The 25,406-nt window shown below is 42.4% G+C and overlaps 2 protein-coding genes across 2 annotated transcripts in view; one reads left to right on the forward strand and one right to left on the reverse strand.

Moving 5' to 3' along the window:
• The window catches only part of tenm1 (teneurin transmembrane protein 1), a gene marked incomplete at its 5' end in the record, with an annotated part of 154,584 nt that extends 135,531 nt beyond the window's left edge, over positions 1 to 19,053 (forward strand). Inside the window, 13 exons of the mRNA XM_083980804.1 lie at positions 2,312 to 2,399; positions 4,078 to 4,274; positions 5,628 to 5,941; positions 6,513 to 6,685; positions 8,223 to 8,467; positions 9,238 to 9,531; positions 10,624 to 10,868; positions 11,611 to 11,753; positions 13,525 to 13,736; positions 14,299 to 14,600; positions 15,074 to 15,780; positions 16,488 to 16,630; positions 18,022 to 19,053. Of these exons, the coding sequence (XP_083836930.1) occupies positions 2,312 to 2,399; positions 4,078 to 4,274; positions 5,628 to 5,941; positions 6,513 to 6,685; positions 8,223 to 8,467; positions 9,238 to 9,531; positions 10,624 to 10,868; positions 11,611 to 11,753; positions 13,525 to 13,736; positions 14,299 to 14,600; positions 15,074 to 15,780; positions 16,488 to 16,630; positions 18,022 to 18,777 (3,819 nt within the window). The 3' untranslated portion in view covers positions 18,778 to 19,053. The remainder of the gene's footprint in view (positions 1 to 2,311; positions 2,400 to 4,077; positions 4,275 to 5,627; positions 5,942 to 6,512; positions 6,686 to 8,222; positions 8,468 to 9,237; positions 9,532 to 10,623; positions 10,869 to 11,610; positions 11,754 to 13,524; positions 13,737 to 14,298; positions 14,601 to 15,073; positions 15,781 to 16,487; positions 16,631 to 18,021) is intronic.
• A 2,038-nt stretch (positions 19,054 to 21,091) lies between these two features.
• LOC310993069 (SH2 domain-containing protein 1A-like) lies at positions 21,092 to 23,845 on the reverse strand. The gene is made up of 3 exons (XM_083981335.1): positions 23,447 to 23,845; positions 23,059 to 23,122; positions 21,092 to 21,382 (listed from the first exon to the last, which is right to left on the reverse strand). The coding sequence occupies exons 1-3, from the start codon at positions 23,581 to 23,583 to the stop codon at positions 21,110 to 21,112; spliced, it is 474 nt and encodes a 157-aa protein (XP_083837461.1). The 5' UTR covers positions 23,584 to 23,845; the 3' UTR covers positions 21,092 to 21,109.
• Positions 23,846 to 25,406: the final 1,561 nt, after the last annotated feature.

Here is a 25,406-nt window from a genome sequence, read left to right on the forward strand (position 1 = left end):
GAAAGTTCGTAGACACACTCTCAGCAGCAGCAAGTGGAGTGGACTTAGAGAGTGATCGAAACCGTTCTGTGACAGTGAACCGTAAAATGAAATTAATGATGATGTGTAACAGATTTTCTCAGCAGATTCTGCAATCAACACATTAAGGAAACTGACAGACTCGTGCAGATACAGTGTCATGTAGAAAAAAAATGAAATGCACAACATTGTGTCACTTGTAAGACAAACTAGCTGCACACATGTACAGACTGACAGGATATTTTAAAATGCTAAAAAAAAAAATGACACATGAATTAACCACTACATTTCATCTTAAATGGCTGACACCAGCTGCATCTTGTACTGTTTAGCCAGCAAGCCTATCTCTGCAGTATTATAAGCTCTATTAAATGTGAACGTGCTTTGGCTGCAGTAAGTATACAGGCAATACTTTGGCACCGCTGTTCAGCTATTATTATGGTCCAGGCATGTTTCTCTGCCATGTAAACCAAGAACATTTTGGCTGTAATATCAAGGACCACACACGCAAAACTAATATGTACCAGTATTATTTTCAATCTTGTATAAAGGCAGGGAAGTCATTGAGCTTTGAGGTACATTAAAATCACAGTCATTAAGTCTCAGATTGGCTCTGTTGTAGCTGTGTGTTTCATTTTCACATCAGGGCAAACTGAAGAGGGGTTATTGCAGATAAGTCACAAGACTTTTACATCTGACTGATGTTCTTTAAAAGGCTCAACATCATTTTAAATCAAAGGCTCTCGATTCTGTTTGCCCTGCCTCCTTGAATGTGTGGAGATGTTTTACTCATTACTGTCCTCGTGTTGAAACTACTGTAAAAACTGTTAGGACAGCTATGCAGCTCTCCTAAATTTTGGAAGAGGTACAGCATGAGTAATTTCCCAGGTCAAGAATGTTGATGAAACACTTTCACACCCGGGCCCAGAACAACAGGAACAAATGTGCATCTCAATGAGAATTCTCGGCCAGCGAGGAATTATTTCCTACTCTGAGAAACTGGAATAAATACAGACCGAGGTTATAAATCTTTAAGAAGTAGTTCACAGTTGAGGGAAATACACATACTCATTTCCTTGCCAAAAATCTGGTGAGAAGACGGATATCGTTCTCATGTCTGTGACAATTATGAAGCTGCAGCAAGCAGCTGGTTTACTTAGCACAACACAAAGACTGGAAAATGGAGAGACTGTCCATCCAAACATACCAAAATCCACTAACCAGGATCTACAAATCTTACTGAATATATATTGTTCTTACACCACAGCTTGTACAGATTAAAGAAACAAGATAGAACGTGCTAATTATTGAGGGACTGTACAGAAGTGTTTCCCAGAGTTAGACTTTCTTTGAGGCAGTAGATAAAGTGAGGGTGGGGGGTCATAAAGGTGCTCCATTGCAAATATTCAAATTTCAAAGCACTTTGGGCTCCATTATTTAATGTTGTGCCCAGTCCCCACATCCTGAATAAAAAGTACTGTACAGAGAGACAGTCAGTAAAGACACAGATGGGGACAATAAAAACTTTATGGATTTTTTGATTTGTGCCTGATGGCCAGTCTAACTGACAGAAGTCCATTCAGTGTGTTTGTGAGTAGTAGGGCTGAGTGAATCAATACACTGCATATGGCACTAGAATAAAATAAAGTGTAAGATTTTATTCATTTGAAACAGTGACAAAAACAGAAATTGAATATCTGACACTGACACTGTCGATGTTATGTTATACCGCCACAAATCAATGTTAAAGAAACACTGATACAGACATGAGGTGGTGTAAGTGTCCTCATCTAATTTAAATCAGTTGAAATACATGATTTCATATAAAGCACACGCCGCATCAGGACAGTCAGTTTCAAGTGTGTGGAGAGCTTGATTCAATTTTGCAAAGATTAGTCAACAAATCCCCATTTAGACCAAACAATGAATGTTCCCACTCATCGAAGGCACATGCTCCTTTTGTTTTTCCTAAAATTAAAATAAAAGGCATCGAAGATATTATCTGATATTTTTTGGGGGGGGTTGAATGACCAGTGAATAAACACCGACAAAAACATTGTTGTCAATTTTTTTTATTATTAGTATTTCATTATAATATAATCTATCTGCATTTTCATCTCAGGTCTTTATGAAATGCCATCATTATCTGTTTTGCTGGGAAGATAAGATGTAACAAAGGATGTTGTTGAACGTTATCTTCTCTCCAACAATGATCTCCAACAGATTTCCTTTGCTGTGTCTGACATGTTGTGGGGTTTTTTTTTTCTTTCTTTCTTTTCTGAATACTCCACAGGTGTCGACCAACGGGGAGATATCTGTTATCTCTGGAGCCCCCACGGACTGTGACTGTAAGATAGACCCCAACTGTGACTGCTTCTCTGGTGGGTCATCAGGCAAGATGGCACAAGCACACACACACACACACACACACACACACACACACACACACACACACACACACACACACACACACACACACACACTTGTAATGTGAGTGCAGGGTTAACTAATGGGAGAATATTAGATTATACTGTATCTAATAACATTTTGCTCCTAAAAACAACATGCAACTCCACTTACTGTAAACATCATTTGAGATCATATCATGCTTGGCCTGGCCAAGATGTATATATGAATTAAACAAAAACAGGAACATTTTAAAAGCTTTGACATAACTTACATGAATCGAAATAGTCAGTGTGTTTTATATTGAGTGATTAAATCTTGCTTCCTGTGTGTCCCTGCTGGCCAGTGATTTTATTATCAGCGCTCGAGAAGAACTTTTTCTCTATGTCTGTCTCCTGCACTGTTTCATCCTCCTTTCAATCTGTCTGAATTATTTAAGTCAGATGGAGTTTTAATATCGAAGCAGGGCTGTTTTGACTCTCCATGAAAAAAGTATGATAATGACGTTTAAATTATGACAGTGTGCAGGAAAGAAATGGCCATCTCTGATGTCACAATGGAAAAGTGAGCAAATGTAATTTGGTGAATGTATGTGTGTTGGGTATGCAGGCAATGCATATGTGTAAGTGCGGGTGATGTATTTGTATTTGTATTCATAAGGAGGCTCTGTCTTCGCAGAGACCTCCAGCTTGATTTCAGTAGCAACCAGCTCGAGAGGAACCTTTCAAATTCATTCAAATTACAGCTGGCGAAAGAAAAGGCCCTCGTCTGGCTGCTGAAGGTTTTAACTAGTTGGTGTATCATGGAAGGGCACCTGAAATGTAATAAAGGGAAGAGGGAAAGGACCAAACAAATAAGCAGATGTTCTTTTGACAGTTAGGCCACGCTTTCATTGTAAGTGTCAGAGGAGGTGATTTTATCATTTAATTCTGCTCATAAAAATCTGTCTCTTTTCTATTCAAAATGGAGGGAAGTGTCTCTCCCATGACACAAGCCAATGGGCTGTAACCATCCCTATTTCTTGGGTTGTACTTTGCATATTTTCAATCATGTCTTGCTGTTAACAGATGATTACTCTCTTCAGAGGCTTTCCGTTCCCATCCCTTCACCATAAACACTCACACTTTGAACATGCGCACATATGTGACCACACACCCGCAAATACAAACAGACATGAGCACGCACACACGCATAAAAGCATACTCACACACACATAATGCGCATGCTGTCAAGAGATAAACTGCCACCCTGCTGTCAGCACAGACCCATCAGAGGCCCTGGGCCTACTGCTGACAGCATCTAAAGGGCTTCACCCAGCTATTATCCCGCTGTGCTACCAAAGACATCTGAATGCATTCAGTCACCCACTACCAGCGTCTGATAAGGCCGAGGTCACTATCAAGGTGCTCATATCCACTCCATTGGGAAGCTACGGTATCCCAACAAGTCCAAGTCCTGAGCTAAACTGATAAGCGGCCCCATGGGATCTTCATATTTTGCAGAGATTGTGTGTACTGGTTGTGGCTTCTCCCGTTCTCTGAAGAATCATTTGTATTTCTCAGTGTGTTTAAAACTCGGGGTGTCTTCACTTATGCCATTTTGTTGATAAAGGGTTTGTCCTCATTGAAATAATGTCTTCTTGTGTCTTATCAGGAGATGGAGGCTATGCCCGTGACTCTCGTCTCAAGGCCCCCTCCTCTCTGACCGTGGCCCCCAATGGTACCCTGTATATTGCTGATCTGGGCAACATCCGGATCAGAGCTGTAAGCCCCAACCAGCCTCAGCCCGGCCCGGCCGGACTGGTGGAGATCAGCTCCCCACTGGACCAGGAGCTCTATCTCTTCAGCCAGGTACATAATGCTTAAGCCCTGTATATAAAATGTGTATGTGCATGTAAAATATTAACTAGGGAGCCGTATCTCAGTTAGGTCAGAATGGGGGTGAGACCTTTGTAAGAACACCATTACTGTCACTGCATAATTAATTTAGTGCAACTGTGTGCAGTTCATAAATTCAGATTTAGCCTGGTTTTAACTGTGTTTGCTAAAATTCACACTTCGCTAAATGAAAATAAGTTGAGCCAGATGAACTAGTTCTCACACAGAGATTGTAGGTTACTAAATATTGACGCTGAGCACTAGATGAAACTTACAAAAGCTCACGTTGGCTTGCTAATGAGCGGATTAGGGTAAAATCTACAAGAGATAATATGAAATGTGCTCAACATATCTGATCTGACCCTTTAATAATTATGTATCCTGGGATAATTCTGAATTCAACATAACGTAACTTACAAAATGTAATGCTAATAATGTAAGACTGAATGCCCAAGTGGTATTAGCTAGGTGAGCATATTCCACTGTTACCCACACATTCTCACCTACACTAATCATACTAACTCTGAAACACTCCTAACTCACCATAAAGTTAAACCTACCTATACAAAGGATAAGCAGTGAAATGTATGACCCCTAAAATCTTTAGTTAATTAAGTTGATTCATTTTCACTTGTTAACACAGTCCTTACGCTGTTACCACCCTAACTCTTTTTTTAAAGGATTTTTGGGGGCTTTTATGCCTCAAGTGGGCAGAACAGCTGGAAAGAGACAGGAAATAGGGAGACAGAGAGAGGGGGAATGACATGCAGCAAAGGGCTGCTGGCCTGCTCAACCCACTGAGCTATGCAACGCCCAACCCACTCTTATTTTTATGCAAAAGTTTAAAAATAAAAGCACAAAAACTAAACAGGTTAGATCCAAAAAGGTGCACACAAGATTTGAATGTGATAGTTAATTATTAATTCATTTATCTACTTCTTGCAAACATAACAGAGGTTTGTTATTTCTGAAGAATTCTATGGAGCCATAGCCACAGGTCTGAACCAGTTCTGTGTCTCCAGCTGTCACAGTGATGTGAGGATCCTAAAATGCTTTGCACAGTTGGGATCAGGAGACTTGCAGCTTTCAAATCATGTATAATTTGTCAAGGTTGTGTGAGGACTGAGTCCAGTACAGACTAAAGCACACCTTTCACCAAGGCCAAAGTGTCCCAGTGCATTTTAAGTTTTAAAGATTTTGTAAATCACTAGTTTCAAACAGTGGTTAATGAAACATGAGCAGGACTCTTTACACGACTTATTAATGGATTTATAAATAGTAGCTGTAACACAATCCTGATCATATTCTCTTTCTTCCCATGAACAGAACGGTTCCCACATGCACACCAAGCACCTGATCACTGGCCACTACCTGTACAACTTCTCTTACGGCACCGACGGTCAACTTTCTGGACTGATGTGTCGCGACGGCCACGGGCTCCAGGTGAGGAGGGACGCTCACGGCGTTCCCCTTTGGCTGGCACTACCTGGAGGACAGGTGTACTGGCTGTCTCTTAGCAACAGTGGAACATTGAGGAAGGTGTCGGCCCAAGGCCATGACATCGCCCACATCACTTACCATGGCAACACAGGTCTCCTAGCAACCAAGAGTGATGAGAACAGTTGGACCACTGTTTATGAGTAAGTTTATAGTTGTTTTCTGCTGTTTTTCTTTCTTTCTTTATACCTTTTATTCCTTCCTTCTTTCACTTTTGTCATATATTCATATTTTTATCTGCATGATGATGATGATGTTACATATGAACATAAACATAGAATTATGTATGTGCATGTGTGTGAATGTCAGAACAGCATAACATATGAGTGCCATCTGGTGGTAGCTACTGCATCATTGTAGTAAGCTGGTGAGCCTTTTTTTTTTTCTTTTCATTTTGGTTTTTGTTAAAGGACATTTCAGCAACACTTTGATCACACATATGTTTAGTGCATATTGAACGCACCCCAAGACACATCTGTCTGAATTATTCACTACTGCCGACCCAGTCTCAGTGTCAAATTCCACAGCTGGATAATTACACATATAAATCATAGTTGACACTTACTCTGTGTTAGTGTATAAGAATGTAATAGTGAGTGTGCGTGTGCATATGTGTGTGTACAGCTGTGTTCGTTTGTCCGAACAGCCATTATCTACAGTATATGTGTGTGTGTTTGTGCTTGTACATCATTGTCTTTGTGTTTACTCCTCAAGGTACAACAGCGAGGGCCGTGTGACCAACATCACCCTCCCCACGGGTGAAGTGAGCGGTTTCCATGGCAACCTAGAGCGGTGGTCTAGGGTGGAGGTTGAAGTGTCTAACCGTGAAAACTTCATCACTAGCACTAACCTGTCTGCAAGTGACACGATCTACATTTTCCGACAAGGTACGGCATCGTTGTGCATTTTCGTCTTTACACCGTGCAGGTCAGTAGGACCATACATAATGTATTCACCAACTGACATGCAGGAAAGATTATAGCCTAACCACAATGCATCTGCTGCCGTCGACTTCACCACAAACCTGCTGCAAGGCTGTTTATGACTCATCTGGGGGGGGCCAAACTATAGACCACACACATATGTATGGAAGGGCAGGCCGTTAAGGTTATAGTGATATTTAAACATTTATGAGTGACAAACTGCAATAACGTGGCTGTTATTCTGGTAGGGTCAGACGCTCTGACCTGTGGTTTTCTTATTCTCCCCCTTCACCGGCTGCACTGAAGGTATGTGCAGGAGAGTCACAGCTTTGAGGATTTATTGTTTTCTTTAATACTTCAAATATGGATCGTATATTCCCTATTTACATGGCCAGAGTAATGTATAGTAAAACAGTGTTTTGTTTTTTGTTTTACAAAATTTACAAAAGAAGAGACTGATCCAACTGATTGTGAAAGGCCTTAACGACCGCAGGAAAAAAATAGAAAAGAGGGCAGAGATGAGAAGAGGAGAAAATGAGAGTAGAGTGGAGAAGCTGCTCATGGGAGCAGTTTCTTCTCATGTCATCCCTTTAATTGCTTTCTAGCTGTTGTCACAATGACAGGACTGCAGGGAGAGAAAAGCGGCTGCAACACACATAAATACATTTGCACGCACACTGGCAGTGCTACAGTATGACAGAGCTGCCAGGGAAGAGTTGAAATGACCCCTTATTTTAGAGTGCCCCCCCTCCCCCTTTACTTCCGCCACCCACAAATTCACTGTCGTCTCCTGCCTCTGAGGCAACAATAAGAATATGTAGAATGAGGTTTTATAGTCATGCAGGGAATACAAGTTACTATCCACTGTGTTAAGTTTTATGATTTAAAATATAGTTTAATGATTATTTTAGCCATTTAAAAAAAAAATCACCTTTGTTTTATAAACAGTAAAGACTTGACATAAACTGATACCAGCATCTGTAAGTGCTTTATGAAATCTTACTATGAGACATGCAGAAATGAGAGAACAGTTTCTGAGAAACCTTTGCAATGTGTGAAAACGTTTGACGGCCAAGCACCCCTCCCTTACACCTACTGTCTGTATCTCTCTCTCTCTCTCTCTTCCCCCTCTCTCTTCCTCTTTTTATTGCTCTCTGTCCATCTTTCTCACACTGTCTTCCAGCCTTTTTTTTTTGAATAGATACACATTTTTCAAAGCATACAATAGCAGATACTGTACAACACCAACGTTGCAGAGGAATTGTTTCAAAAAATACAAAGCACCTAATTCACACAAAAGCCAGACATGAATTCACTGCATTCAAGTAGTCTACTGCTTTATCTCATTGCCTTTTCTCAAGGCTGTTTTAGAGAGACACTGATGTTTTCACACTTTGTTCAACTGTTTTTGCACTTTTGCATCTCTGCGTAGACCTGTGGTTTTGTGGGCCACTGTGTTTGTGTGACCTAAACTGTTGTATATGATCGCCCCCCCCCACAGACCATGCTCAGAGTTCGTACAGAGTGAGCGCTGATGGTTCATTCCTTGTGACGCTGGCGAGTGGGATGGAGCTGTCGCTCAGCACGGAGCCCCTCCTCCCTGGAGGCATGGGTGGAGGAGTCAGTCCCACAGCCAGCCGCTGTAACATCAGCCTGCCAGGAGACCACGCCCCCAGCCTGATAGAGTGGAGGCAGAGGAAGGAGCAGAGCAAAACTAACTACAGCACTTATGAGCGCAGGCTGAGGGTAAAACACTTATTACCAGAATATTCTTCAGTTAATTCAGATAATGTAGAAAATCCAGTCTAATAGATCATTAGCAAACAATCATTAGCATCTGAACTCACAACAGAATCCATTAAATGCCCAACATCCAATAAATATCCTGTGGAAACCAGTTTGAATGGGTTAAATCACATCACTGAAACCACATCTGTGAAGCATGGTGTGTTGAGTCAAAGTTGCGTAATGTGACCTTTAAACACTCCATTAATAGTGACAAAGAAATGTCACTTCTAAGTGCAATGTACCCACAGCTTTTCAATGGATCTTAACATTTGTTGTGAGGTTAACCGTTGCCACAGCCTGTTTTTCACTCAGCATGTTAAGGTGTCCTGCGTGATTGGTGACATCAGTGTAGACTGTTCTTTCCACAAATCACACGCCGACTACAACACCTCTTCTCTTTTCCCTCTGCACAGAGAGTCTACCACACAAACAGAATATTTCATAAGAATGGAGCATTTTATCTGATGTCTGCTAATTAAATAGCAATCCCCAGGACTCTGTTCTTCACTTGTTCACCAGGCATTTTATTGTTTGTATGCAGACCTGGTTTGCTAAAATGTCATTCACTCATTAATTTATCTTACCAAATGAAATCTGTTTTAGTCTCAAACATACCACTTAATTTATATTTGCATGTCTATAGCCTTATTCAGAATTCATGTTGATTAGAAACCAGCTTTAGTTACTGCTGCTCCCACTCACTGACATTTTACTGTTTTTCTTTCCAGGCACATAACAGGAACCTGCTGTCCATAGACTTTGATCAGAGCACCAGAGTAGGGAAGATCTATGATGACCACAGGAAGTTCACCCTCCATATCCAGTACGACCTGCTGGGTCGGCCTGTGGTGTGGTCTCCCAGTAGCAAATACACTGAAGTGAATATCAGCTATTCTGCTGGAGGTCTGTTGTCTGCAATTCACCGTGGAGAGTGGTCTGAAAGGCTGGAGTATGAAAACGACAGGGTTGTTTCCAGAGCCTGGGTCAACGGCAAGATCTGGAGCTACACATACGCAGACAGAGTAAGAACTGCACTTACAGAAAACATGTTTAGGTGGGACTGCCTGCATCATGCTGAGATTTGTTTGGTAACTTGACAGGAAATTTAACACATCTGCTCTTCTTCATCTGCTGCTTCACAGGTTACTGTATGAAACCAAAACTAACACTAAAAGTACAGGAAGTATTTTCTGTTGTGGATTAATGAAAGTAACAAATTGAGAGCACGTGAAAATAATTTAATGTGCAGTACTGCCAACAACTTTTTAAAATATATATTTTTCCCTCTCTTTGAGGTATCCATTTGTTTCCATTCATATTACCAAGCTTTTTGCAGAGTTAAGTTGAATTCATGTCTTAAGTTCAAGGTTTTCAAGTTTCAATTATTCAGTTACATTCTTTGTGTATGAGCCGCACTTATAGATGCATTAATACACAATTATAACACAGCTTCCAGAGCAGTAAAAGTAGACAAGGTGTTCGTTCTCATGGATTACATAAACAAAGTTTCAAGGCTCTGCAGCTAGATTTTCAGAGATGTGAAAGGGAAAGTAACCAGTAGTTTCCTGGTAGTAGGTAACAGTAAATTCTCACCATGCTTTTAATGGCGGGAATACAGTAACTTACAGTTCATGTGATTCTTAGTAAATGGGCTAAAACACACAATGACAGCTACGCTCATTTAAGTGTGTGACAAAGCTGAAAGCTACCAGAGGTTATAATTTCCGTACTTGAAATTAATTGAAATATTTAATGAAATTATATTCAGCCTGAAATATATTTAGTATCAGGTTTTGGTCTAAGAGAGGGTATAAATGAGCTTATATTACAGAACCATCCAGAAATGAATTATACCTGCATGTATTATTAATAGATTAGTATTATACCTTACAGTTAAATTTCTGCAAAACCCTTTATTTGCCTCAGCTCAGACTGTTCTAGTTACCATAAGACTGTAGACACACATTTTCAAAGCTTGTCTGGCAGAAATAAGGATGTGAAAGGCCAAACTCAAGCTAAACTCAAGGTTGCAACATTTCTTTGTTTGATAAAATCTTTTCAGGAAATGACACTGAAATATAAAAAGCATTTTAACTCTGTCTGTGTTCTTTCAGTCCATTATGCTGCTCCTGCATAGCCAACGGCGCTATGTATTTGAATACGATCAAACGGACCGCCTGGTTGCCGTGACGATGCCCAGTATGGTGAAACACACCCTGCAGTCTCTCCTGTCAATTGGTTACTATAGGAACATTTACACCCCTCCCGACAGCCAAGCCTACTTCATGCAGGACTACACCTTGGATGGGCGGCTGATGAGGACTCAGTACTTGGGAACAGGGCGTAGTGCCATCTACAGGTATGGCACAGATCACAGAATATTACTGGCCGTAGATTTTATCAGTTCATTTAGGGAGGCAGTGCAGTGTGGAAGGGGTGACATAGCGGTCAACACTGGTTTGATTCTGATGAATTCGGAGGCATTACGCATCTTGGCACGACTGTCAGGCATTTAAAAACATAACGCTGATTGGCCTAATGAAGGTGCCTTAATTAAAGGCTAATCTCAGAAATTTAAAAGCCCCATTAGGACCAGGTCTAGCTGACACAAAAACATACTACACACAGCTGTCCTTGCAAATTACACTGATTGGACCAAAGGAGATGGGGAGGGCTGATTAAAGGTCAAATTTTTTATCATCATACTATGTCAGACACCACTGATCTGATTTTGATGAAAGCTGGAGAACTGATTTGGGCACTGTTCTGGCATTTAACATTTTTAATACTCATTGGCTTGATGGGCACACTATAATAAACGGCCCCATTTTCAAGATGTGAAAGGCCATAACTGCCACAGCAACCAGTCTGATTTTGATGAAATATTGAAGGATGATGCAACTTGCTCCTTAACGGCCCAAGGCATCTTTGTATTATTCATGAGGTAAACCATGTTTACTTACACTGAAGTTCAAATGTATATTTTAGCGTATGTTTTACCATTTTATTAGACTCTTCTGAAACAGCTAACTAATTTATCATCCATCCCAGTTGCTCTATTTTTCATATGAATTAATTTTTTTTTCACTCTGTTTTTCAAGGTATACTCCGGCAGCGCGGCTCTCAGAGGTGGTTTATGACTCTACTCTGGTGACCTTCACTTATGACGAGGCCTCTGGCACCGTCAAGACCATTCATCTCACCCATAACGGCTTCATAAGCTCCATACGATACAGACAGACAGGTACATATATACACGCATTCACAGCATATACATTAAAGGGACCAGTAGCCACAAATTTTAAATATTGACAATGTGCAATGAGTCATTTAGATGGATCTTTTAAAACGTATGGCACAGCTCAAGGCATCTCCACTGTACAATGGCTTGGTCTCTTGAGAGATAAAACTATATAGCCTGGCTTTGAGTCAACCTTAGTGTTTTTTTATCTTACACTGAGACAGCCACAGTTAGAGAATGCTCAACTGGAAGAGACTGTGGTCTACCACAGAAGTAAATACGAGACCACCCCCTGGGCTCTGAGCCGTGCTATCTCTTCCCCACCTCCGCAACCCGTCTCTCTGATCAAAGTAAATAAGTGAATGTATAAATAGAAGCTAATTTGTGGTTAGCTACCTGTGGCTATGCTGTATTTGTGTTGAATGGCTTTGTCTGCGTTAATGTTTGCAAACAGTAGAGTGCAGGAAATTAATTATAACCCCCATAATGTGACAACTGTCCCACCCAGAGAATTACTTAGAAAGACGTTGCACTTCATAAGTTTCAGTATTACTCAGTGAGGACATGGTCATCAGTGGCCCCCTTTAGCCGTTATGTTAGGATAGTGCCATTGTTAATACAGTTCACCGATTCCTTCAAGTTACAGAATCTTCCCAGGGTGGTTAAGAGCCCTCTCATCTCTGCTGCTGGTTCACTACACATGGCTTTGTGATTGGCTCGCCATGATCAGGTGTCACTAATCTGGGAGGCACAGTCATATGTGTGTGTGTGTGTGTGTGTGTGTTTATCGGTTTGCCCTCACAGTGAATAGACTCTCACCTTCCTTTAACTGATCTCATTTCAGCAGAACAAACGGAGCCTTGGAGAGAGGAGAGATAGTGGTAATTGTCCCTTGAGAGGAGACAAGGAAAAGTAAGGGACCAGAAAAAAAAAGACAGGGATATAGCGAGGGAGAAAAGAAACAGAAAATGGAGAGGGAAAAATGACAGCTTGGGGAAGTGACAGCTAGAGAAGCGAGACGAACAGACTGTGAGTTCCCTTGGGCTGTGGGAAAACCTCCACCTCACTCTCACTGCTTTTGCCATTTTCCCATTAGCGCAGGTTCAGAATCAACATTCCACAGAAAATAAAAATAGAAGATGTAATGCTGATCCAGCTCTCTACAGTCGGCAAAGCTCGACACTTTTTCATGTTAACTGCAATCAGAGTCATCTCAAATAGCATCATAATGGTGTTTCATTAGCAGGCCTTTTTTTTCCAAATGGAGGATGAGCTTTAGTAGCTAGCAGCAAAGGTGATGAATGGTGTTGTTAACGTTGATGTTCTGACATTAAGGAGCACATTGGCCCATCATGGCTATTGTCTTTAGATTTCATTATCTCTCCATATTAAAGGTCACTACTGGAAATGCCATAGAGGTGTGGGGATGGTTAAGATTGAATGGATTGCGCTGTGTGTGTCTGTGTTAATGATGTTGAATTAGGCCTTGATTTGAATTAATTAGGCAGGCTTGTATGGACAGCGTGATGGCCAACTGTGAGTGCTGTGTGTGTGTGTGTGTGTGTGTGTGTGTGTGTGTGTGTGTGTGTGTGTGTGTGTGTGTGTGTGTGTGTGTGTGTGTGTGTGTGTGTGTGTGTGTGTGTGTGTGTGTGTGTGTGTGTGTGTGTGTGTGTGTGTGTGTGTGTGTGTGTGTGTGTGTGTGTGTGTTTCGTATTATGTGTGAAGTCCACACACGTGCTCGCTGAATTTCACACAATCCGATTTCTCTACATAGGTCCCTTGACAAGTCGGCAGATCTTCCGCTTCAGTGAGGAAGGATTGGTCAACGCCAGGTTTGACTACAGCTACAACAACTTCAGAGTGACGAGCATGCAAGCAGTCATCAACGAGACACCTCTGCCGATTGATCTCTACCGTTACGTTGATGTATCTGGACGGGTTGAGCAGTTTGGAAAGTTTAGTGTCATTTTTTATGACCTCAACCAGGTAGGCATCTTGCACTTAAGATATTTTACTGCATGCATTGTAAAGCCCCTAGCAGTCTACCCTTTAATCTTTATGGCTTTGATGTTGTCCTCACCAGTCTCAGTCTGTTTCCAACCACAACAGAAAGTCGTTCTTCTGTGGTCAGATGAAAACATTGCACGCTATTTGTTCAACAGCAGACCAACAAAGTTTGTTACCATAGGCATTTTAAGTATTTAGCAGTCATTAGCACCATAGCGTTATGTTCCACTCAGAAATTGGTGGAGACCCTAACAGAGCTAAAATTAAATTTGCTACAGAATTATTTGTTGAGTGGCCAAAAACAAGGACTCCCAATGAAATGTTGGCTCCTGTCCGCTGGATGTGTAAAGCAACTTTATAAGGTGTTGGTTTTATAGCCAGGCTTGTTTTGTTGCTCCCTAGTGGCCAAAGAAAAATCAATAAATACCACCTGAAAACATCCAGATATAATGCTGCATGAAGCACTTCAGCCTGTTTTAGGTGTGTGAGCGTGTGTGTTTTTAAATGCATACATAGCCAACACGTGTTGTATGTGTTCTAGGTGATCACCACCCATCTGATGAAGCACACCAAGGTATTTAACTCCTATGGCCAGGTGGTAGAGGTCCAGTACGAAATCCTTAAATCCATCGCCTACTGGATGACAATCCAGTACGACTCAGCAGGCCGCACCACCACCTGTGACATCAGGGTGGGCGTGGACAGCAACGTCACCCGCTATACTTATGAGTACGATGCAGACAGCCAACTCCAGAGCGCCTCGGTAAATGAGCGACCACAGTGGCGCTATAGCTACGACCTCAACGGGAACATCAACCTGCTCAGCCATGGGACCAGCGCTAGGTGAGTTAGCATCAACTAGCACTACATTTTACAGCAGGTCGTGTGGCAAAACATGCATGCTTTTGGATTGTCGTGAAGTTTTGTATATAGGCCCTACATTCATGGTTCCCAGCCACCCAACCCCACTGAGCTTTAGTGAGTGAGATTTAATATCTAACACCACCAGAAGGTCAGACTATTCATGGATGATTAGAGCTGCTTTTGAATTTAATCTGGTCATTCATGCTCCCCCCAGGATCAAATTAATTAGTATTATCAGGTCCATATTTTATTCTGTTCAATACTTTGGTTAAGATTAAATGCTTTTTAACAATGATTTTCCCATCAGTTTCGATATTTCTTCCATCAAAATATATCATGCTAACACACAATGAGCACATCAGCGTTATTGATGGAAACATGTTGGGCCCATTGATGTTAGATACAGAATTAAGTACACAACACTGTTACACGTCTGTTTGGTCTGATTCCAGGCTGACGCCGCTGCGTTACGACCAAAGAGACCGCATCACGCACCTTGGCGAGCTACAGTACAGCGTCGATGACGATGGCTTTCTCAGGCAGCGAGCGAACGACCTCTTTGACTATAACTCCAACGGCCTGCTGACCCGCGTCTTGAACCGCGTGACTGAGCGCACCGTCTGGTACCGCTATGACGGGCTGGGTCGCCGCGTGGCCACCAAGACCAGCCAGGGCGAGCAGCTGCAGTTCTTTTATGCTGACCTGTCACATCCCACTAGAGTCAGCCACTTGTACAACCACAGCAGCAATTTGATCACCTCGCTGTATTACGACCTCCAGGGCCACCTCATTGCCATGGAGCTGAGCAGCGGAGAGGAGTACTACGTAGCCTGCGACAGCGCCGGGAGTCCGAGGGCGGTATTCTCCAGCAAGGGCCGGTTGGTCAAAGAGATCCTCTACACCCCCTATGGAGAGGTGTATCAGGACACCAACCCTGACTTCCAGCTGGTCATCGGTTTCCATGGAGGCTTGTACGACCCTTTAACACGACTGGTACATTTAGGCAGGCGGGATTACGACACTCTGGCCGGCCGATGGACCTCACCAAATCATGAACTGTGGGGCGAGCTGGGAAAGGAACCGAAGCCGTTTAACCTGTACGCTTTCAAAAACAACTGCCCAGTTGGGACGGTGGAGGAGGTGACACAGTTTACTACAGGTGAGTTTAACACATCAGTATGCTCACACACAGTCTTTGGCTGTCCAAACCCAATCACTGACTGACGCAGGAAAGCTGCCACACTGCAGCGCTCACACAGACAGAGGCTGATATTTCTCTCAGCGGCACCTACTCCCACACAAACACACCTACACCAGAGACATCTGCCATAAAGAGCGAGTGAACGGGGCCCACAGTTAACCACAGGTGAGCTGTGTTACAGAGAAAAGATGTGACAGACAGAAAATACTGGCAACAGAAAGGACAGCCATGCCTGTGATCATCTTGTTTTTTAACACAGGCTGTTATGTTTTGTTCCCTCTGTCTGTCAAGAACATACTGTTTCCCCGAGAGACAAAATAGAAACTCAAGCAAGGGAAAGAGATGGAATAGGAGAGTAGGAGGATGAATATAGGATGTTGCCGGGGGCGTACGTCCTTCTGGTTAATGGAACATTCATTTGGCCTGTCACGTTTTCCTCCAGCAGTATTGTTTATTACAGACAGAATGTGTTTGTGAGAAAAACACCAGCCGACCCATCTCAGTCGCGCATTACGTTCAAATATTGTGTGATTTCCCGTACAAGGTGTTGTTTCTCTGGCCTTATGACTTTTTGTTTGCTTCACAGTATACACATTATATTCTAACTCTCTCCCACTGTGCAATTTTCTCTCTGTCTGTATGTATGTGTGTTTGTCTCTTTCCAGACATCGGTAGCTGGCTGCAGCTGTTTGGTTTCCAGCTTCATAATGTTGTTCCAGGCTTCCCAAAGCCGGAGGTGGCCAGAATGGAACAAACATATGAACTGATGAAGACCCAAACCAAGACCCAGGACTGGGACTCCAGCAAGGTGAGCTTTCCACCACTTCCAGGAACCACTCCGTCCTTCTTATCTTGTGATAGTTTAGTTCCTCTTATAGCAGAATTATTATTATTATAATTTTTTTTTTAAGTATATTTTTCAGCTTTTTGCCTTTATTTGATAGTGATGACAGTAGAGATAGACAGGAAATGGGGAGGCAGAGAGAGGGGGAATGACACGCAGGAAAGGTCTGCCCGACGCGGGATTCGAACCGGGGACGCCTGCGGCGAGGACTGTAGCCTCTACATGGGGCGGCCGCTCTACCCACTGCGCCACGCACCGCCCCGTAGCAGAATAATTATAATAAATATTTTTGATGATTCATTTAAAACTTGGGTGGTGTTCACATCATACAAATACACACGCTAACTGACTAATCTCATATCACACCCTTCTTGACTGTTGAGCTCACACTTCAGGGTAACCCCTTGTGCCACAGTGGGAGGAGTGTGTTATGTGTGTGTGTGTGTGTGTGTGGGGGGGGGGGGGGGGGGGGGGGGGGGGGGGGGGGGCATGATATGACTGTATGTCAGAAAGCTGGAGGTAGATTAAAAATGTAATTTGAAAGTCTTCAATGAAACCAATCTTTTGAAAATAGCAGTTTGGGCAAATAAAAAATCCTATTGAGCAACGGGTTTGAATGTTTTTATATCACATATTCATTGTCTTTGTTAGCCTGATTTTCTAGAACAGTTGCTTCTCTGTTGCTGTGGCAGCAAACTTGCACTGTAGCACATTTAAAGGTTATAGCTACAACTTTTTCATCAAAAGGATTCATTTAAAAAAAAAAAATGCATCCACAGAATGTCTATAGGGGTGCAGAATAAAATCATTACTTTTACTGAATTAAAAAAAAATAGTATGTACCTAATTGTTTAATAAATTTTGGCGGGTCCGAAATATATAAATATTTACATCTGGTTACATTGGCAACGTCGGCATGGAATGATCTCTGTGGCAACAGCATTAGAACTTTAGCTACTGCTGTAACTGGCAACCAGTAAAACGGAAGGTTGGAGCGAGAGCAGGCAGTGCGTGGGTTCTACACCTACTGGCCAGGAGGAATTAAACTTGTAGCTATCACCTTTAATGCAATTAATTGTGTCACAATTTTCACAGCTGCGATTTAGACAAGACATACACAGGTGTTTCTTACGTAAATTAAGGTGACATGTGAAGGTGCCGCATTTAAATTTCGAGACCATGTGTCTGTGCACATCGCTTCACAGAACAGAGCATTCTTTAAAATGTGATTAGTGAAAACTGTAGTTTTTCTGTTATGACAAGTTTAGTTGTATTAGATAGTCGTTTACACCCTTCAACATCTCTTTAAAACTCTGTAATACCTTTTGTGAACCAGCATTTCTGTATTTTTCCAGGTGGTTTTGGGGATCCAGTGTGAGCTGCGGAGACAGCTGAGGAGCTTCATTTCTCTGGAAAGGTTACCGCTGGTCTCAGAGCCTGTCGGGTCCACCTGCCACAGACCGACACGCCCGCCCCCCTTCGGTTCCAGACCCTCTCTTCTCGGCCCTAGCATCCGATTTGCCGTCTCCCATGGCCGGGTCAGTGCCGAAGTCATCGGCGTAGCCAGCGAGGACAGCCGTCGCGTGGCAGCCATTCTGAACGGGGCCGTCCACCTGAGCGGGCTGAGCTTCACCGTGCACGGCTGCGACACCCACCACTTCCTCCAGTCCCGGCCAATCGAAGAAGACCTCGCCCTGGGGTTGGGAGTCGGGGGCCGCGTCCTGGAGAGCGGTGTGAACGTGAGCGTGTCTCAGATGAGCGCCACTGTGAACGGCAGGACTCGACGATTCGCCGATATCACTCTCCAGCAGGGGGCGTTGTGCCTGTGCGTGCGCTACGGCGGAAACGAGGAGGAGGAGAGGGCACGGGTGAGGGAGGAGGCGAGGAAGAGAGCGGTGGAGGGGGCGTGGGAGAAGGAGAGGAAAAGGGTGGATTTAGGGGACGCAGGGAGCAGGGCGTGGAGCGAGGCGGAGAAGCAGCAGCTGCTGACCGGAGGACGGGTTCAGGGTTACGACGGCTACTACTCCCTGCCTATAGAGCAGCAGCCGGAGCTGTCCGACTGCCCCTCCAACATCCACTTTATGACACTGAGCGAGGTGGGGGGCAGGTAACAGAGACACGTGAGCAGCCCCCCACCCCACCAAAGACTGCCTGTTTCTACTCTACTCTGATTTGTTCTACTGTTTCTATACTGTATCAAAAAAAAGAAGAAGAAGACGACAACAAAGAAGAACAAGAAGAGAGATTGGGGGAAAAAATGATTTCCAAATGCCTTTAATTGTGACAAAATGATGGTATTTTATTATTATCGTCCAGTTTCTCCAATTTCTAACAGTGGCACAAGCAGTGTGGTTTGGCTGTGGCTTCGCTTTTTGTATCCCAACTGGCCTGGGACTGACCGACCGACCGACTGACTCACAGACTGACCGACTGACTGACTGTCTGTCTGTCATTTGCTGTTTCAACACTGTTCATCATTTGGAAACTGTTCAAACTCACTGAACTGTAGAGATGAAGACTTTAGGATTTGCCAGTGAATAATCCTCTTCATGACTCAAATCAAGAGCTCTCCGGTTGCCATTTGAGTTCCTACATGGTTTACCTCGGAAATACTATCGTTTACATATTGTGTAAGAGAGGCCTTGTCGACTCTGACACTCCCCTTTAGAGAAGGAAACCCCATGGGGTTTTCCACCTCTGGTGTGCTCCAACAGTAGTTTGTATGAGTGTGTATACTAAAATCAAGAATGTACATAGCCAGTGCTTTCACACTGAAAAAAAAAGTGCTCAACTGGAAATTCTGTTGTTCATAAGTAAGTGTCAGTATTGTTAATCAATAGAAAAACAGTTACATTTTTGCAAAGAATTATACATGGCTATAGTAAATATTCTCGCTGAAGATTCTGACTTTATTGGGTTACAATGCTGATTAAAGTTATTATGTGTGAATTACCAGATTGCTCCCTGGGATTTCATAGGCATTGCTCCTTATTATCTGTGTCTCTGTGTCTGCTCTCTCTCTCTCTCTCTCTCTCTCAAGCTTCTCCTCTGTCTCGGCGCCTTCCCTCTACACATTTGTTGTGTGCTCTTTGTTCTTGTTTCTAGAAGTTTGTAACTTTCAAATCTTGTGCTGTCATTATCACCCATCATTATGGCTCAAACTGAGATATGCATGAGAAACCTGCGTCTGACAGAAGAAGAAGCAGAAGAGAGAGAGAGAAAGAGAGAGAAAAAAAGGCACAGAGGAAAGGAAAAAGAAATGTGACAGCTGAGGCTCAGCGAGTGGGTGGTGAGTGCAGAAGGGGCAGGACCTGGAGTTGGCTGTGCTGTTCTCTACAGCTTGTCTACTCTCATTAGGAAATGCCAATCAGACTACATGTGAACCACTTCCAAGCCTCTCCCCACCAAAAAAAAAGTTTCAAAAAAAGAAAGTAAAGAAGTTTGTTTGTTTGTCTTTTCCTTTTTTTACATTTTTTTAATCTAGCTACCACTAATCCACCTCCCCGTCCGTCTGCCTATCCCCCGCTCGCCTCCCTCCCACCGTCACTCCACCATCTGCCCACCATTAATTGTTTGTGTTCCTCTCCTGGGCTGCGGATGACAGAGCCGCACAATGCATATGTTCTGACTGCGAGCAGGTGATATACGTTCCTGAGCAGCACTCTGCTGATCAGCTGCGATGCACCTTCCCTTCTAAACCATATGCTCCGCTAGATACTGTCCAACCTCATCTCGGCGGCGAAAAGATGGAGGGACCGGTTGCTAGGAGACGACTGCACTGAAGAATCGCACACGCTGAATGGATGCTCGATCTCTCCTTCTCTCTTTCTCCTACTCTTTCTCTATCCCTCATTTTTTTATGAGGAGCCAGTAATGTCAATCAGATGAATGACAGACCCCACCTCCCACCCCCCACCCCCCGCCCCCTCCCTTTCAAGCAGTCAGCACTCTCTCCATGGAAATCAGCACTTCAATATGTCAAATTGAATTTTTGTTCGACATTATGTGTCAGACAGAGGCTCGGGTGTGTATGGCTGTGTATGCATGACCTCATTTAAAAGAGTTTATTTCAGCCAATATCATTTATTATCTTAGCCATTCACACAACTGAATTGCATTAAGAAAACAGAGCACAATATTTGTTGTCAACTTGCGTATGCAGTAATGGATATTAATGTTGGAGAAGTTGAATATTTTACATCACATCCCTGAAAGTTATGAGCCCCTCTCTGTGTCGCAAGTGCAGCAAGAAAAAGAGATTGCAGGGATACTGAGATCTGAGCCACTGCAGAGCCTAAATGACTCGGATGTAACAAACAGGAGCTGCTTAATTGGGGAAAAAAAGACATTTACCTCACCTACAGCCAGCAAAGTGCAGCAGTACACATCATGGCACAGTATTTGTGTTTATAATTGGGTCACGGGTTAGATAAGGGTTTACGCTTAACTGAAAGCTTTCCGCACCTCCTTCTTGTTTCTGTTTTTCTGTCCCTGTGCAGCACGTGGTGGTTGCTGCATGTGGAGGTACGGGTTTGGGCTGCTGTGTGTCGGCGACAGGCTATTACTGGGCGTCTGTGCCTCTGTGTGTGTCTGTGCCCGTCTCTGAGCGGTGACAGGGTAGAGCAGAGGCATGGCAATTCCTTGATCAGGCTTCTGGAAAGCTGCTATCAAGTTCCTGATTTGGCGGAAATATCGTTTCTGCACACCAGGAGAGGTCTGAAACACAAGAAGAAGGGGGAGAGAGGAGAAGGGAATTCAGCGTCTCCATCATCTCCATCTCAACATCAAAGCCCACAGGGGAAATGAAGAGGCCGGGACAGGGTCGGCTTGAAATGAGCTCTTGCAGATTCACCTTTACAGAAGACATCAGATGTGCTAAAAGCAGAGACAAAAGAGCTGTGCAGAGGGTTGGAGCCCAGGCCAATTACTTTTTTATGTATATCTGACCACTGATCAAGGAAGAGCTGAGCAACAATAACTGGACACATATTAATCAGTGAGATCATGCAAAATAAATCTGATCTGTAGTTGCTGCACCTGGATAATATGCCCAAAGGGTTTAAAAGCTAAACTCAGAAAAATTAGGATGCTCTTGCCTCTGAAAGCATTCACTCCTGTGGGCTTTTACATATATATATATATATATATATATATATTGTTAGTCAACAAAAAGCATTTATTTTAGGATTTATGTGTGACATCTTAAAGATGCTAAAGTATCCCATTATCCGTACAGCTTTACTTGTGACGGAATCCAACTGAAATAGCACAAAGAGCTCTTTTTTTTTTTTTTTTTTTTTTTTAGAAATGATCTGTAGCATAAACGAAAATAAAATATGATGTTTAGAATTCATCTCCTGTCTGCAAAAAAGATTTTTCGTCTCTTATCTGACGGTTTTCACTTGGCTTTAGTGAAATCCAACTTAAACTTTATCAAAGATCTTTCAGGGCGTTTTTCGTTATTTCTAATTGAAAGCACACATAAATTTTCTACTTTGCCCAAAGCTGTCAGTTTAATATTTAATCTCTCTAAACTACAAAGTTTTAAGGCTCTCAGAGTATTCTAATTTTGCCAAGTAAGGACTTTTTAAAAAGCATTACATGTTTTCATTCTCCTCCTTCAATCATGCTGTAAGAAATGGTGAAAATCTTGTTTAAATGCATTTTAAAGTGATTTAATCAAACGCAGAGAGCACTTCCCCAGCAAAGCACTTTGGATTTTTCTGTCTCTGGCCACAAGTGTTACCTCTGTTCCCAAGAATATTTCATTAAAGTGACTGATATTGCACATGAATAATGTAAACTGTTATCGAGCTTGTAGTGAAATTCCTGTAATTCAAGTTCTACCCCCCCCCCCATCTGTTCGCTTGATGCTGTCAGTGAAAATGAGCAAGGGTAAAATGTAGTTACAACAGCGTGGAGCTTAGTTGTCAGAGAGGAACACAGCCTTCAGATGTCTCTATACATTCACATCTCTGGGTGTTTGCCAATCCTCAGCGCTCAATTACATATCCCATCAGAAATGCTGTCAAATGCAATTCCACATTTCCCATCTTCTGGGGATATGCTGATGCTGTGGTGAGAATTTGAGTTTAGGTTTGTGGGTGGTTGTTGTGTGTAGATGGGTGGGGGTGGCTAACTTAGAGGCTGTTATTGCTAAAGGAGAAGAAAAGCATCCTCCCCATGCCAAAAACATAAATGAAATACAATTAAATGTTTGTCTCAAAATCACAGCTTGCTGAATTAAACTGTCCCCAAAACAACCTCTTGAACTAATGACCTCTGAACGGTGTGAGGCAGGTGTACAGCTTGTTGCATTTCTCTGGGAGCTTGAAAGGTGTTAACAGACCATGCAGACTCCAAAGCAATAAATAAGATAAAAAATGTCTTACATCTGCAGCCCACGAGCCTGCCTCATCCTTTTGGAGTCTGTATGTGTAGACGTATCCATTGTACCTGCACACACACATACAGAAACATCTTTAACTGAATCTTCTAGATCAGTGATATAAACATCTGCCAATACTGGCACCAATAATTCTCTATTCATCTGTGATACTCACACTTACAAAAAATAAGACGCCATATTTTTTGGTTTCACTTAACACTCAGTTGGTTTGTTTATCCCTTTGTCCTTCTATTTTCTTAAATGTGAGGAGATCAATACTGTCTACAACAGTAGAAAATAGGATTATGTGTTGATGTGATTGCTGAGGTTTCAGTAATGGACTAAACAAGCAGCACAAAGAGAGCTATTGCACAATCTCTGTTTATACTCACAGCACACACAGGCAGTAGACGCCTGGTACAGAGTCACTGTTGCGGACTAGGTAGCACCCATCCCGGCCGTCCTGGGCCAGCCGCCTCTCCCCTTCTTCCTTGCCGATGGGTCCGTGGTAGACGGGCAGGTTTTCCATCTCTCCTTCTCCCCAGATCAGTTTTTTTTTCTCTTTTACAGCTGTGCTCCCAGGTGCCAAGTATCCTCTCTCTCTTTCTTGTCTTCAACTTTTCACTTCAGGCAAGCCTTTTGGTCGTCACTGCATAATGCTGTAGACTGGGAACACCACAGGTAAGGCAGCTGTCAAGCCTCTCATTTGATATTTGCTCCTTGCTGTGTCAAATGTCTGTTTGGGATCCTGAGCTCTCTGATTTTCCACTTTCTTACCGAGACTGATAGCAGCTCTGCCTAACCTCCAACCTTTATGCCTTGATGCTCGCACTCTTCCTCTTGCTCTGAAAACACACACACACACACACATGCGCGTACGCACACACGCGTTGGTAAAATGTGGGTTTGTGTATCTCTCAGGAAATGATCGTATTTTTTAAACAGGAAATAACTTCAAAGATTCTAACTGAATATTTCCACAACAATAGAAAGCACAAGAGAAGGATAAAAAAAAGCAATACAATCCTTTCAAACAGAAAAACGTATATTGTGCATATGCAGTGACTTACACTGTTTCCAGCTCAATTATCTGGAGGCCCTGCTTTGTTTTCTTATTAAGAGAACTTTGCTTATGCTGTCTGTTTTCACCATGATTTCCATGAATAGTGATGTGCAGAACTCAGTGGTGGAAATATTCAGATCCTTTATCTACACAGTAAGCAAATACAGTAATGTAAAATACTTTTTATCATAAGTTAGCTGTGCATTCAAATCCCTACATAAAGTAAAAATTTAAAATCATTATCAGCAAAATGTACTTTAAAAATAAAAGTGCCTGCTCAGCAGAATGTCATTACACATGGCAGGGCTGTGTTGTTGTTGTTGTTGTTGTTGGTGCAGCGGTTCAGGGTTCTAACTGGTTTAGATGAAGGTATAGTTAAATAATATTTGAGACTTTGAATTTGAAGAAAGAGTCTGGACTCATCTGTAATATTTATGAAATGATTTTCTGAAGTATTGTTTAATTTCACTACTTTGAATAATTATTGAAATAAACACATGAAAGTGGAAATCTGCTACATATGCACATATTTAAAATCACTGGTTCAGTAGTGGACAGTCATGATCTAAATCGACTGATCAATCAATCAAACAAACTTTGTATATTACTTCTCATACAAACAATGTAACACTAAGTGCTGTACAGAATAAAATCAATAAAACACAAGCCCACCAGCCAGCCGACTCTCTCCATTTCACACACACACACACACACTCTTACACACGGAACAATAGGTGACAAAGAACTAATAGAAATGTGACAATGAATGCAGTTCCTTTTATTATTATCTTCTTCCTATTGTCTAAAGTGTGACTGTAACAACCATCAAATATACTGTACAGCAGAATGAAAAATAAATCTAGATGTAGTTCAAAGTACAAACACCTGAAGATTATATTTAAGTAAAATACCTGGCTGAGTGTATTTTGTTATTTTTTCACCATGGCAAAATAAAAAACAAAAACAATTTTGTTTCTTTACCTAATGTTATGATTAATAAAAGAAAGGTTAAATTACACTTTGTCTAATTACATAAATCTAATAACAACTGCTTTAAATTTGTCGCCTATTGATTATATTATGGCAGGGCATTTGAAGAACTAAAAGTGCTGCAGCTCACATTTTTTGCTCGTTTCTCGATCACATCGGCGGTCTGTCTTCTCTCGACATGTGTCAAGGACACTCACACCTGCTCCACAGAAGAGTGAGGTGACAGCTAATGAAGTTGCATGAACATACTGTGGAGCAGCAACAAACTCATCCTGCAATCTGTCCTGTCAGTCGAAAAG

Source organism: Trachurus trachurus (genome assembly GCF_905171665.1).
Source record: "Trachurus trachurus genome assembly, chromosome: 10".
In the NCBI taxonomy this organism is placed as follows: Eukaryota; Metazoa; Chordata; class Actinopteri; order Carangiformes; family Carangidae; genus Trachurus; species Trachurus trachurus.